This window comes from Phyllostomus discolor, chromosome 4 (assembly GCF_004126475.2).
Source record: "Phyllostomus discolor isolate MPI-MPIP mPhyDis1 chromosome 4, mPhyDis1.pri.v3, whole genome shotgun sequence".
NCBI classification, from domain to species: domain Eukaryota; kingdom Metazoa; phylum Chordata; class Mammalia; order Chiroptera; family Phyllostomidae; genus Phyllostomus; species Phyllostomus discolor.
In genome coordinates, this window is record NC_040906.2 from 205108872 (window position 1) to 205123841 (window position 14970).

Genomic DNA, 14970 nt, shown 5'->3' on the forward strand with positions numbered 1-14970 from the left:
AAAATCACAAAATCAAAGTAAACAGAGAGTTTATTTTCAACGTGCGTCATCTCTGTTTGTGAGCTCACGGTCACAGAGCCCAGCAGCCTGTGCACGGGAGACACGTGCCCGCAGTCCTACACGCGGTGAGGACTGGCAGCCGGTGGGAGCTAAGTGTGGTGTCTCTATTCGATCGCTGTCAATCATTTTTCTGAGCATGCTCAATTCCCTGCCCACGTTCGAGCCTCGGACACGTGGACGCCTCCCTCGGTCTCCTGTGCGGTTAGTTGTTCCTCATTACATCTTCCATCCAGCTGACAAACCTGGAGACCCGGACGTAGACCCCAGGCTTATTGAACCGTGCGCAGCCAAGACCCCATGAGGTGACTCCTTGTAAAATGTACTTGTCCTTCTCGAAGCAGACCAGAGGCCCTCCGCTGTCACCCTGGAAGAGGGAGGGAAAGGCTGTGTGAGGATTGACCCGCCCACCTTTCACCCTGGGGTCCTCCGTTTCCCGAGGGGAAGTTTTCTGAGTATCCGAGCACTCCGTTCCCATCCGAAAGGCATTTATTCACCTATTATTCAAACGTCTGCTGTGCTAAGCAAAGTATATGCACCAAACCCACATCCACTGATGTTTGCTGGGGAAGAAGTCCCGGTGAACCCTGAACTCTTCCCTTCCTGCCTTGGGGATTCCCTCGGGCAGAGGCACCCCGAGAACTGCTTCTCAGGGGAAGCCCCTGGCCTTCTCCTGCTTCCTCTCCTGCTTTCCTACTGGGTGGGCCACCCCCAGTCCCCCGGAGACCTGTGGGCGGAGGCAGAGGCGGGACCTCACCGCCCCCTCACAACCTGCCTGGTGCCTGGAGCTCAAGGCCCACACAGTCCACCCCGAGGATCTGGGTCAGCGTTCGGGGACACGCCCGAAGGGCCGCGCTGGGCACCATTCGGGACGCACGCAGCCTTTGGTTGGCAGACCCTTCTCAGATCTGCTGCTTTGGGGCTGAAATGTGGAAGGGCCCGGGCAGGCCAGCACGGAACGGCCGATCTGCGTTCTTCCCTCACCTGGCAGCTGTCGGTGGTTTCCTCTGTGTTCAGGAGCCCCGCGCAGAGCTCGGTGGGCCTGACCCTCCCGTTCAGGTACTCCTGGCGGTTGCACACCTTGTTCTCGATCACCGGCACCTGGGCTTCCTTGAGGACGCCGGCGCCACCGGTGCCTGTGTTTACAGAGATGAGAGACACGGTTACTGGGTCCAAAACGTGCAGGGAGAGTTCCAGAACAACAGAGCAGCGATGCTAGATCTCGTTTGCCTCTGAGACTGGATAAGTGTTAGTCCCTAATAATACGCAGACTCCTTTTTCCTGTTTGACCCTTGAGAGTGTAAACAATATATAAGATTTCATGTTCTCAGGTCCTGGATTCATTAATTGGGTCTTCTGTGTGGGGTTTGGGGGTTTGTTTGCATTTTCATTTTTTCTTTCTTTTCTCTTTTTTTTTCATTATAAAGAGCTTTTTTTTTTGTAAAGAGATTGAGAAATACAACTGCTATTATTTTATATATTCCCTTTCAGGCTTTTAAAAATATATATTTTATTGATTATGCTATTACAGTTGTCCCATATTTTTCTCCCTTTATTCCCCTCCACCCTGTACCCACCCCTAACCATCATTTCCCCACCTTAGATCATGTCCATGGGTCATACATACAAGTCCTTGGGCTTCTCCATTCCCACACTATTCTTAACCTTCCCCTGTCTGTTTTGTATCTACCATTTATGCCTCTTAGTCCCTGTACCTTTTCCCCTATTCTCCCCCCTCTCCTTCCCCTCTGATAACCCTCTGTGTGATCTCCATTTCTGTGAATCTATTCCTATTCTGGTTGTTTGCTTAGTTCGATTTTGTTTTTGTTTTTAGGTTCAATTTTGATAGTTGTGAGTTTGTTGTCATTTTACTGCTTGTATTTTTTATCTTTTTTTTCTTAGATAAGTCCCTTTAACATTTCATATAATAAAGGTCTGGTGATGACGAACTCCTTTAACTTGACCTTATCTGAGCAGCACTTTCTTTATCTGCCTTTCCACTCTAAATGACAGCTTTGCTGGATAGAGTCATCTTGGATGTAGGTCCTTGCCTTTCACAACTTTCAATACTTCTTGCCTGCAAGGTTTCTTTTGAAAAATCAGCTGATAGGTTTATGGGAACTCCTTTGTGGGTAACTGTCTCCTTTTCTCTTGCTGCTTTTAAGATTCTCTCTTTATCTTTAATCTTTGATAATGTGATTGTGATGTGCCTTGGTGTGTGCTTCCTTGGATCCAACTTCTGTGGGACTCTCTGAGCTTCCTGGACTTCCTGGAAGTCTATTTCCTTTGCCAAATTGGGGAAGTTCTCTTTTTTTTTTTTTTAGATTTTATTTACTTATTTTTAGAGAGGGAAGGGAGGGAGAAAGAGAGAGAGAAACATCAATGTGCAGTTGCTGGGGGCCGTGGCCAGCAACCCAGGCATGTGCCCTGACTGGGAATTAAACCTGCGACACTTTGGTTTGCAGCCTGCGCTCAATCCACTGAGCTACGCCAGCCAGGGCTATATATTTTTTTCAAATAAGTTTTGAATTTCTTGCTCTTGCTCTTCCCCTTCTGGCACCCCTATGATTCAGATGTTGGAACGTTTAAATTGTTCCAGAGGTTCCTAAGCCTCTTCTCATTTTTTTGAATTCTTGTTTCTTCATTCTGTTCTGGTTGGATGTTTACTTCTTCTTTTTTCTGCGATCCATGGATTTGAGTTCCAGACTCCTTCCCTTTACTGTTGGTTCCCCTTATTTCACTTTTCATAGCCTGTGCTTTTTCCTCTGTTTTGCAACCATACTCAACCATTTCTGTGAGCATCCTGATTACCAGTGTTTTGAAGTCTGCATCTGATAGGTTGACTATCTCTTTGTAACTTAGTTGTATTTTTCTGGAGCTTTGATCTGTTCTTTCATTTGAGGCCTTTTTTTTTCTTCCATGTGTCTGTTATATAGTGAGAAGCAGAGCCTTAGGTTTTCATCAGGGCAGGGCAACCCATGTCTCTGCCTTGTGATGCTGTATCTGTGGGAGGGGTCCAAGAGGGAACAGTGCCTCTTGCTCAGCTCTCCATCAGCTTTCAGTCATTTCCCCCGCTACCCACAAGCAAACTGGGTCCTTCTGGTGCTAATTCCCAGGTGGGTGGGTCTGTGTATACTGTAGGACCCTGTGGGTCTCTCTAATGAACTCTCCCGTGAGGCTGGGAGTTTCTCCCACTGCCGCAATCCCCACAGGTTTTTACATTCAGAGGTTTGGAGGCTTTATTTCCCCACACTCAAACCCTGGGTGGTGTGGTGTGTCTCGCTCCCCGGTTGTTCCCCCCGGTTTATCTGCACGCAAATGTGGGACTGCCCGGTCCACCAGCCCCCTGCCCCGGTCCTCCAGCTGCTGCCTGGATACAAGTCCTCCCTGCCCGCCTGCCCGTCTCCGCCCCTCCTACATGTCTGGATGAATGTTTCTTCTTTAACTCCTTGGTTGTCAGACTTCTATACAGTTCGATTTCCTGGCAGTTCCGGTTATTTTTTTGTTTTTAAATTTGTTGCTGTCCTTCTTTTGGTTGTGCGAGAAAGCACAGTGTATCCACCCGTGCCTCCATCTTGGCCGGAAGTCCTCTTTCAGGCTTCTGATATGCTTCTTTGACTACTTCTACCGTATGGGACAACTTTATGCCCTGACTTTTCCGCTCAACATTATATAATAAGGATTTCGTTACAATGTTGCAATCTTCATAGCATTCTTATTTTAGAAGGAAATGGCTGCTTAGTGGGTATGAGGTTTCCCTTTGGGGTGAGGAACATTTTCCAGAAATTACAGTGTTGATTGCACAACCACGTAAATGTGCTAAATGCCAGTGAATTGTGCTCTTCAGAAATGGTAAATTTTGTTGTATTTTGCCACAATGCTGCAAAAAAGAATAGCTGTCATTTACTGAGCACTAACTTTTTCAGGCACGAGCTCGTTACGTGATGTGGCTGACGGAATCCCTCCCCCGTGCTCTTCTGAAACTGGCACGTTTGTTATCCCTGCTGCCAGCTGAGGAAACTGAGGCTCAGAGAGTGCGTAGCTCATCCGGGTCTCCCGACCGGAGAGGCATGAAGCTGGGCTTGGAAGCTGGCTTTGTGACATCATTGCCCAAATCCTTCACGGCCATGCTCATTGGCTCCTGCAGCTGTTTCTAATGTTCTCCATGTGTGTTCATGCGCTTTACTCATGTTCCTTAGTACTTTCTTAAGTCCAAGTTCCCAGAAATCTTACAGACACATTTATGGCTCCCCCAAAGGATTGCCAGATTATTTTCTAAAAGGGTGTGGCAGTGTCAAGTGTCACCAGAAAAGAAGTCACTTCACCACATCCTAATGGGTATTTAATGTTTTTAAAATTATTTTCTAATATAAATAGGTGGAAATTGTCCTCACTCACTTTTGAACTTACATTTCTTGTTTTATTCATTGTATCTTTTTTGGAGAAAAACCGCCTCGTTTTTAACTTGGGCAAACGGAGATCGAGCACTGGCAAAACTACCCGAGAAAATGCAGCTTTCCCGAATGGACACACCAAGGTACACCCATACATCGCACAGTTCCCCAGCTTTGCAAGCCCAGTTTCACCAGAGGTTTGCAAAAATCTTTGCTTGTGAGCACGGAACAGCGAGGGATGAGGTGCCATCTCTTCTCCAAAGACCTCGAATAACTTGGTTCAATCACCTCTGGATCAGCAAGCCTGGCCTGCGGTTGCCAGGAGCTGGGGGCGGGGCTGCCACGGGGAAGGAGGGCTCGTCCCAGCCCGGCCGGCAGAAGCGCTGGGTGGTGCACCCCTTGAATGGAGGAGATGTGTGGCGGGAGCGGCCTCCTCAGCCATCAGTTCCCCCAGGTGTCCTGCTCCTGCCTCTGCTTTCCGAGCAGACGGACCTGCTGACGCTGACCACAGACCCTGGGCTGGTGCCGGAAGCTGATGTGCTCCATGTGGGCGCGCTGCCATCCCGTGGCCACAGTGGAAATGGCATTCCTGGGGGCAGGAAGTGACTTTGGGACCAGAAGCCCCGAGGGGCCCTCTCAGGGAGGGGAGCAGGACCGCCTGAAGCTGCTGTGATTGCTGAGCCGTGCTGCCAGAACGGGCCCTCGGGGCCACATGCCCTGCTTTGGTTCGTGGACATCAGGGCAGCCTGCAGACGGGAGGGGAGAGCAGGAGAAGGCTGGCCCCACACCAGCAGCGGAGAGAACAGGGCCGGTCCGAGGTCATTGTTGATGGGGAGGAAACTTCTAGACACCCTGACTCAGGCTCTGTGACGCCCCTGGGTCCAAGGGCTCGGCCGAGGACCATTTTCTCAGTGGGCGTGAGAGCTTGGCCAGGAGAGACGGGGCAGCCCGGCGGAGGGGGGACTCAGAAGAAGAGTGTGGGTGGCGGGCGGGACAGACACAGCCAGTGGGCTGGGGGCGCAGGCAGGCAGGCCTGGGATCCCTCCGGCTCAGCTGCACACAGGCTCTGCGACGGTTACTGGTGACCGTGACGGTGATGGTGGAGATGCTGACGTTGACGGTGGTCGAGGTGCCGATGACGGTGGTGATGACGGCGATCGTGTAAGCACAGCAGCTGCCCCGAGGCGCTGTCTCCCAGGCACCGAGCACTTCGTATGTGTTATCTTCACGCTCACACCGACTCCGGAAGGTGGCCCAGGTGAGGAAGCTGGGGCTTAGGGAGACGAAAGCACTTCCCGCTGCCACGTGGAAGCTGGTGGAACCGGAACTCACATCCAGACCCACAGGGTGTTAGGCCCCTGCTTTAATCAGCCAGGGGGCTCTGCAGCTGGCTCAGAAGCTCCTCTTTGGACTTAATCCAGTCTGCGCTGGGTGCTCTGCCGCTTGCGAGAGAGAGTCGTGTGGGAGCCACAGCACCCCTGTCACTGACAGGACTCGGCTGTGCTCCGTGCCTTGTCCGTCCGCACTGTCTCATTGTTCCCCCAGTCCCCTGAGGCCCACTGTCCACTGAACGGGCTTGTGACTTCTCTGGGTACCAGCAGCCGACAAGTGGGAGCCAGGGTCCTGACTCGGTCTGTCCGCCCCCTGGACCATCCCCAGCCGGCGCTGCACCACTCTTCATTTGCAAAATGGGAACCAACATTGAATTCACAGGCATCAGTGGCATTTAAATTTTTAGAAACGCAAAGAGCGGACCAGTGTGGCACACGCACAAGGACGCTCATCGGCCACGTCGCCCTTTACGCCTCCACTGTGTTTACAGGCTCTGCCCCCTGTGTTTACAGGCTCCGCCCCCTCTGTGTTTACAGGCTCTGGCCCCTCTGTGTTTACAGGTTCCAAGAGGCACGAGGGCCCCAGGGGGCGGGGCTTCTGAGACAGCAGGGGAAGTGCAGAGAGAGGGCGACAAGTTTGAAATGATCCAGACCAGTAGTTTTCAACCTCTTTTAAAGCCACACCACCTTTCTTCGAAGGAGAGCTTATGCGAAAGGCTGATGTGGGAACACGGTTCGGGAGCCCCCCCGTCTTTCAGACGGGAGGCCTCGATGCCGTGTGGAGCAGAGGTGGGGGCCGTGCCCGCGGTGCGCAGCTGGCGGCAGAGCCGGGCTGCCCCCCGGGAGTCCGGACTCACCAGCACCCCCGAGAAGGTGAGGCAGAGACCTGAGACACCCTCCGTGTCCCAGCCCTGAGCCTAACTGATGTCACTGGGACCAGGGCCCGCCGCAGGGAGAAGATAGGGTCCCGCTGATGTGGGACGGGCGCGGGACCCTGCACAGAGGTGTCCTTTCCCACCCTCACCCCATCCAACACCCACGAGAACTGGGGGCCTCCGTCCTTCCTTTCTTTCCCGGCTGTTGGTCCGCCCCACCCCCACCCCACCCTAGCTGTCAGTCTGCCCGTCCCCAACAGTCTCCCCACGCACATCAGACCTGTGGGGTGCTGGGGGATCCGGGGCTAACTCTGGTTTCAGTTGCTGTTCCCCACCCTGCGTGGGAACTCAGGACGGCTGACGGCGCAGGAGAAATACCTGAACAGCCTTCGTTTATACGCTGGTGTCAAAGCCCTGCTCTCCTGGGAGCACAGCATCCAGGCTGGACTGATGGGCCCAGAAGGAGACTCGAAGAACCACCCGCCCTCCCCAGGCCCGTGTCCAGGATGACCGACGGTGGAGACCCAGGCAGTGCCCAGACAAAGCCCGGGGGGCGGACCTTGCTCACTGATCGGAGGCGGTTCAGATGCCCACTTTCTCGTGCGGGCGAGGGGGGGTCAGCTCACCATGGGTTTCTCCCCAGCCGGTGATGTAGCACGGCGTCCGGCCGGCGACCACGTAGTCTGGGGGCGGCAGACAAGCTGGGATCACCTTATTGGTGATGATGGCAGGGCTGGAAGGAAAACAACAAACGTGACACGTGACTGCTCCGCTGGGGGACTCCTGCCAGGCGCCCATGGGTCTCCCCCAAGATGCCACCGGCCCTGAAGCCCCGGAGTCCTCCGAGGGGGCACCTCCTTGAGGCACCGGCACCGTACCCCGGGGTGAGCTGTTGACCCTCACAGATGCCCGTATAAACAACCAAACGGTGTGTCAGGAAGGCACCTGTGTGGACGAGAAACCCGCGGCGGGAGGAAGGACGGCGAAGACTCATATGTCCGTGTCCATGCTGCGCACGGTCCCCATGCTGCACCAAGTGCAGGCCTTTGTATCAGCCCAGCGGGGCCTCGGTCCGCAGGGGGACCGTCCGGCTGAAACGCTATCACCGAGCATTAATCGTAGTAAACACTTCATCATGTGACCACGGGCAGGTCTCCCGTCCTGGGGGTGCTCGGTTCCCTCACCCCTGAACGCGGTGGTGAGAATCCAATAGGTACCCCATGAAAGAGGGCTGGAGACGTTTGCATCAACACAGTGGCATCGTGTTCAAAGGGCCTCCTCCCCCTGTCGTAGCGTTCCAGGGCTTCTTAAACACTAGAACTAGCATCTTCAGACTTGGCTGTGCGTCAGCAAGTCCGAGAGGAAAACGGATGGGAGAGGAGAGGTGCCCTCCTCTGACCAAGAATCTCACCACGGCCGCCCACGCTGAAGCAGACACATCCTCTCGGGGTCTCCAGAATAGACCCCGCCTCTCACTCGGGGGGACCCGCACAGCACCCTGTAGGTGCCCCTGATGGAACGCCTGTGCCTCCGACTCCCAGGGTGTAGGGGGCACGGGCAGCTACTGTGAAGCTCAAATGAATCGGTCCAGCGGAGACACTTCCCGAACCCCAAATTCACTAAACCCCTCGTTCAGGAGATCAGGCCCCCCGAGGGCCCTGGAAGGACCATGTGAAAGCGGGGAGTCAGCTGCTCTCTTAGGCTCAGCCAGCAGGAAGGCCCTTTCCTTCCTTCCTGGAGCATCCACGCACCCCAGGAAGTCCGTCCCCCTTTCCTTCCTTCCTGGAGCATCCATGCACCCCAGGAAGTCCGTCCCCCTCTCCTTCCTTCCTGGAGCATCCATGCACCCCAGGAAGTCCGTCCCCCTCTCCTTCCTTCCTGGAGCATCCATGCACCCCAGGAAGTCCGTCCCCCTTTCCTTCCTTCCTGGAGCGTCCACGCACCCCAGGAAGTCCATCCTCGGCTGACCGGCCCAGAGAACCTGGGAAGAGTGTCCAACCAGCCCCAGCAGTGTGGCGTTCGGACGCCTGCCCACCGGCCTCGTGTGGGCCTGGCCCCTCGCCGACACTGCCCGCGTGGTCCCACGGTCACCGGGGACCGCCAGACTCTGCCCCCATGCTCAGAGTGCCTTGATGACCCTCCCAAACACGTCTGCTCTCAAAAGAGCTGTCTGTTTCCTTCGCCGCCTCCACCGGGACCTGTTTGCCAATGCTGCCACCGTGAAGCAGCCTCCACGGACGCATCACTTTGTCAGGCTTAGGAGGAAGACCCCGCTTCAAGGGGAAAACTGAAACCAGAGAGAGGACGTGTTTGCATTTGTGGACTGTGTGTGTGAGGGGACGTGCTGGTTTCTTTCAGTGCTTTGAAGTCCACGGTCCCCTTGGGGTTCCCCACACGTGCCACCGCGTCGGGGCAGGGAGAAGTGTCCACCCGGAGTCACCGGACAGGACAGTCGTCCGGCTGCGGATGTGCACGAGCTGACCGTGCACCCCGAGTGACAGCGCATCAAGGGTAGCCGCGCTGCTCACGTTTCAGCCCACGCCGTGTCCGCACGAGGAGGCTGAGCCCCGAGGAGGCCTCCGCGTCAGGACCACGGCGAGGGTGCGGAGGGAGAGCCGGACCCGGCTCCTCTCGCTGGACGCTCAGGGTTCTTCCCCAAAGGCCTTGGGCGTCTCCCGTCCCGGGCAGTGGCCCCCCTGCACCTCTGTCACGGCCCACGGCACGCAGACGGGGACGAGGGACCTCACTCCCCCTGGGGCCCCCGCGGCGGGGCCAGGCACCTGCTCAGCTTCAGCAAGGCGATGTCGCCCCGGCTGGGCTCCGGGAACAGCTTCGCCACCTCTATCTCCTGCACGTCCGCCCTGAGAATACTCTCTTTGTGTGCGCCCAGGATGACTTTGTACGACGAAGCCCGTGACGACCTGGGAAAGGCAGGGACGTCAGCAGCAGGACAGGGGCCGGCCCCTTCCTCGGGTTCAGCCCTCCCCAGATGGTCAGTCTCCTCTAGCGGCGAGAGGACCAGCCACCCTCTGCCTGAGCCTAAGGAACGTTCCCAGGGTGCCTTTGGGCCACGAAACCAACACTGAAGTCAGCACAAGGTCTGACCCCCCCCCCCGTCAGGGGAGACTCGGGGGTCCTGTGCCTGCGGCCACCTGCCACTCTCTGCTGCCTCCAAACCCCCCGGAGCTGGCTCTCTCCTCTTTGTTTCTCTGCAGCAGCGCCCCTGTCCTCCCCCACTCAGTGGCCCTGGTCTCAGGCTGCTCGCACCCACTCCCGGGTCCCAGCGGCACTGCCACAGAAGGAAGGGAAGGAGGGGACAGGGAAGGACAGAGGTGAGGAGTCTACGAGACAAGTGCTCACGTCGGCTGTGCCTGGACGTACCTCTGCAGGCAGTGGGCGGCGGTGACCACCCACTGGGGGGCGATCAAGGTGCCTCCGCAGAAGTGCTGTCCGAACCTAGGAGGGAGACAGGCCCGGCGTCAGCCCTGGTCTGCGGGTGCGGTGCCTGGGGAGCCCGGGGCGCGCCCACTCGATTCGGGCCGTGCTGGCGCTGCTGGAGGGAAGGCTGCAGCCTGTGCCCAGGACGGCGGCGGCAGCTGGGAGGGGGGGCTTCAGTTCGGGGTGTCCCAGAAGGTCCCGTCCACAGCACTCTCGAAGGGAGGTGGCTGGGGGAGGCTCGGGGACAGTCCGTCCAGGACAGCGAGCCCACGTGGCTCAGGCATGAGGCCCGCACCCACGGCTTTGACTGGTTAGCCCTGGACTTGAACAGAAGGGACCGGGGAGAAACCGTCCACCCGGCTGAGGTCTCTCTCATTTCTCTTTTGACGAGACCTGTGCACCGCCTGGTGAGTCCTCCTTCAGGCAGCCGGACGAGATGCAGGATAGCGGTGGGTCACGGGGGTCTGTGGGGTTTACCCGAGAAAGTGCCCTTTTGGAGGAGGGGGCTCCTAAGTCATTTACTCTGTAGGACTGTTTAGGCACGTGGCAGCTCATGAAGACAGCATGAGCCACCCCGGACCAGATCATAGTGACCATTGGGCAAGTCGACCTTGGCGGTCAGGGGCAGGCCCTGGTGCAGTTCGGGAAAGAAGGAATTTGAGGCGGGTGAAAGGTGAGGATGGCACAGAAAGGAGCTGCTCAGTGACAAGGCAAAGAAAAGAAAAGCCAGGTCAACAACAGAACGAGACAGACTGGACTCGGGTTTTTCAGGGGCATCTCGCAGGCGTGGGGCCGGAGGGCTCACAGGTGCAGGGGGGACCGGCAACCGAGCACAGGCAGCTGGTGCAGAAGGGCGCCAAAGAAGCGGTGCATGCCGCCGCCGGCAGCTCACTGTGTCCCCTGCCTGCTTTCCGTGCGACACCAGGGGACCAGAGCTGCTGAAGGCAGATGCCACTGAGATGGCAACCCGAACCGCCCAGGGTTTGGTGGGGTCAGAACTGATCACTGCCAACATGCGGCGAACCACCCTGCCTGAAGGGGCAGGCATTCGAGACCGGGCGAGCGCCCCCCCGACTTGCAGTCGGCCGGACCTGTGTCTGTGATAGGCCGCAGGCGATTAGGTCTGCGTTCCCCGCCCGTCGCCCGTTTCCGAACGCGCGTCCTTCTCTTTACCAGGAGGCAGCGGCCAGCCCCGTGACCCCTCCCGCACCCGCACTCCTTCTCCAGCAGCGCTGGGACTCGCGGGTCGTGGCACCTACACGTCTTGGTGGCGGCTGCCCAGATCGAGAAAAAGCCTCCCCTGCGATTCTCAAAGTAGAGAACCTCGAAAAATTAACCTTTTCATGTTCCTAGTTTTCCTCCCTCCCAAGGAGAAGGCAGAGGCGGGTACGGACGCGAGGCTCTGAGGCGAGCGAGGCAAGGTCCCGCGGGGCGCACGCAGGAGGAGGAGACACGTGGAGTCCAGACACGGGGTTACCTTGTTCTGAGGCTGACTTGCCAGGGCCAGGAGTGTGCGATGGACTCACAGCCACCCACGATCCTCCCGGAGCATTTCTTCGGCTCCACCTTGGGCTTCCCGCAGTCAAATGCAGCGGACTCTGCGGCAGAGGGACACGGGTCACACGGGAAGCAGCGGAAGGCAGCCCTTCCGTCGTCACCGCGACATAAACGAACGGCTCGCGGCCAGAGCCCTGGCTGATGGTGAGAACGCCGGCGTGGTTGGGGACAGAGGCGGGGGTGCGTGACGCAGGCTGACAGCTGTCGGAGGGGCGGGGCGGGGGCACCGGGTGGAAGAAGGGGAAGGGATCCGCCGAAAACAAACATGCATCGCCCACAGACACGGACAACAAGTGTGGGGACGGCCAGAAGGAGAAGGGGGTGCAGGGAGGGGGAGGGGGGCAAGGGGCTGGGAAACAGGGGCAGAAAGAGACTTTGCTTGGGGGGACAGGTGACAATGCCATGTGCCCACGATGTTCTATGGAGCTCTACCCCCGAAGTCTGTATGCTTGTGCGAATCAGTGTCACCCCAGTAAATTCAATTAAAAAAAGAAAGAAGAGAGAAAAGTAAACTCTTCAACAATCTCAAAAGCCAAAAAGAAAGAATACAAGCCTGTTCTGGAGTGTCTCCTACAGGTTTCAAAAGTAGGAGCAGACAGCACGGAACCTCCCCCTTTCAAGACAGCGGGGGCACTTTTCTGCCTGCACCCCCACCGCGCCACGGGGGGGCCGAGTGGACCCTCTGCCAGGCCGCGCAGACGGCCTCTCGGCTTGCGCTTCTGGAGAACTCTGCATCTAGTTTATCGAAGGTGTGGCTGGCTCCCTGACAGGTGGGCCTCGCAGGACACATTCCAGGGGCCCGTGACGAAGAAGGACGGCCGGGGGCGGGGCGGGGCGGGGCGGGGCGGGGGGCAGCCCGGCTGAGGCCGGCTCGAAAGCCCTTCTTCTCCCGGAGACCCGCGTTCAGGAGGTGAGGCTGCGTTTACGCGAGACGCCAGGGCCTTCCGAAGGGGGCGGCAACGTACCGCAGTGAGGAATGTCACAGTAGTCAAAGAGTTTCCTCGGGTTCATCGTGTAGCACCAGGGGCCGCTGACGTCGCCGTCGGGGTTGCGGCAGTACTGAAAAGAGAGCAGGTGTTTACGGGACAGGGTACAGTGGGCGGAAGAGGACGGTCCCTAGGCTCAGGCCTGTCACGGCCGTCCTTAGAGCATGGTGGGGAAGTGCTCCTTCTGGGGGGGAGGAGGAGGGGTGAACTTCAGGGTGCTCCTGACTCATTCCATCCCCCTGGCCACGTCTCCTGGTTCAAAGGGAGCTCCAGCCATGAGGGGCCTTAACGTGGAGACTCCACACGGGGCACTCGGGTCAGAGGAGACCTCAGACGCCCAGCAGTGGAGGACCGTGGGATGGAACTGGCGCACCGTGTGCCTGGCTCATTCCAGCAGCCTTCCGCCCGATGGAGCCGTTTGCTGGTGGCCCAGGAACGCTTATCCCTGGGGACAGGGCCCCTTCTACGGGCCAAACCATGAAAAGCTGTCTTCTTTGACCTCTTCTACACGCTCCCAAAGTCACGCAAGATGTGTGAGACACGAGGGGAAATCCCACTGTGTGGGATCCTAACGGCCCAAATTGTTTTCTAGAAGATCCGACTAAAACATCACACATCACCCTGGATCGCCAGACTCGAGAGGACAAACCCTGGAAACTGGAAACTGGAAACAGCACCTAAGAAGTAGCACCCACGGGGAAGGAGAGGCCCTCGGGCCGTGCGGAGGAGCACACCCGTGGGTCCACTGGTGGCAAGTGCCTGACGCCTGCTGTCCCGTAGGCCTGGCCCCCCGAAACCTCTCCTATTTTCCCCCTCCCCCCCACACCAAAGATCAGCCCAGGCTGACGGGCTGTAGCACAGAACCCATCTGTTGGCAGAGACTGGTCAGCAGAGGGCGAAATGCAGTCCACATCAGGGCGGCTCACGTTTTTCTCCAGGCCCGCCCGCGGGTTGCTCTTCGAGGTGAAAATGTTGTGTACGTGGGGCGTCTGCGCGTCCCAGGCCTGGCACTGGGTGCCCGTAACCGTGGTCGCCTTCTTGCCCCGATACCCTTTGCCGTTCCCCACTATGCAATCTGCAGGGGAGAGAAGAGGGCCGGTCACCTGCTCCTGCGCTGACCTCGGGGACTGGGGGCAAAGGCAGCTGCCTCGGGTTTCCCCAATGACCACGGGATCCACGGCCGCGCTGTGCGGAGGCCCAGCACTCCAACAACGGCTGTGAACGCTGCCTGGGTGACCAGGTGCCCGCACAATGGCTTGGAAATAACCCCAGCTGTGCAGGGAGTGGGACTGGGGACGGTGGCCAGGCCACTCGCTGAGACAATCTGCATGCACGAGTGCGGGAGCTGGGCGCTGAGACAGCGCGCCCCGGGGGTTGTGGGAAGCAGAGGCTGCTGGGAATGCGTAGGTGGCTCTCAAGCACCTCCTCCTCACCAATGGTGTGCATGAGGAGTGCACACGGCAAGAGTTTCTAGAAACTTCTTTGGCTAGAGTTGTGCTTGGAGTCCCCACCCTCTGGGGTTAAAAGTTTCCCGAGGTGACTTGGGACACCTTCCCCAAGCTTGTCCCTCACCACAAACCACAGGACCCTCAGGGAACTCCATGTGTGCCACGCGTATGGAGGCAGGGGCACTGTGTTCCGAGGGCCACTTGGAAAACCTGGAAAGCAGAACCTGGGCCGGGTGGCTTCTCGGCTGAGCTGGGGACTGTGCTGGGCAGCCTGCACCCCAACATTGGCCGAACTGGGGTGTGTGCGTCCCTGTGCACTAAATGAGGGGCAAGCACACGTGAGACCCACAGGAGGCCCCTCAAGTCTTACCCAGGAGGAATGCCCAGGTGGGGCGCAGGGGGAGGGGAGGCAGCCTCAGCCTGGTCCAGGGGCAGGTGAGGGCCCCACCCTTGCAGAGGTGGGGGAGGGCTCTAGACTTCCAATCATGACCGTCTGGGGGATCGTGACGGATCCGAAAGTGTCAGATGCGCCATGTGACCCCTGGGTTTTCACGGGGGGCAGGGGGAGAGCGAGCCCCTCTCTCTGATCTTTCTCCCCCTGCCAAGGGACAGAGCACTTGCCTGCTGCCTGGCAACCATAGGACCAGGGGCTTGGCTTGTGCAACGGCGGCTCAAGGGCCAAGGAGGCTCCCACCTGAGATGACAACCTCGTTCTTATGTTCTGGCCCAATAGCCCTGACAGCCTCGTATCACGGTTCCAAGTGACTGTGGGACAGTTGTGCCCTGACTGCCTTACTAAGTACCCCGAATTCAGGATAGTCACAGCCACGTTAATCCTTCCTAACCCTCTGTGGAGGAGCCAGGGACTGGCTGTTCTGGAACGT

At 57.8% G+C, this 14970-nt stretch overlaps 1 protein-coding gene across 1 annotated transcript in view; it reads right to left on the reverse strand.

Annotated features, from left to right (window-relative positions):
* Window positions 1–185: 185 nt before the first annotated feature.
* PLG (plasminogen) overlaps window positions 186–14970 on the reverse strand; it is a 36444-nt gene continuing 21659 nt past the window's right edge. The window contains exons 12-19 of the mRNA XM_028504030.2: window positions 13565–13713; window positions 12618–12711; window positions 11573–11693; window positions 10039–10113; window positions 9438–9578; window positions 7284–7390; window positions 1042–1193; window positions 186–424 (exon numbers count right to left, since the gene is read on the reverse strand). Of these exons, the coding sequence (XP_028359831.1) occupies window positions 263–424; window positions 1042–1193; window positions 7284–7390; window positions 9438–9578; window positions 10039–10113; window positions 11573–11693; window positions 12618–12711; window positions 13565–13713 (1001 nt within the window). The 3' untranslated portion in view covers window positions 186–262. The remainder of the gene's footprint in view (window positions 425–1041; window positions 1194–7283; window positions 7391–9437; window positions 9579–10038; window positions 10114–11572; window positions 11694–12617; window positions 12712–13564; window positions 13714–14970) is intronic.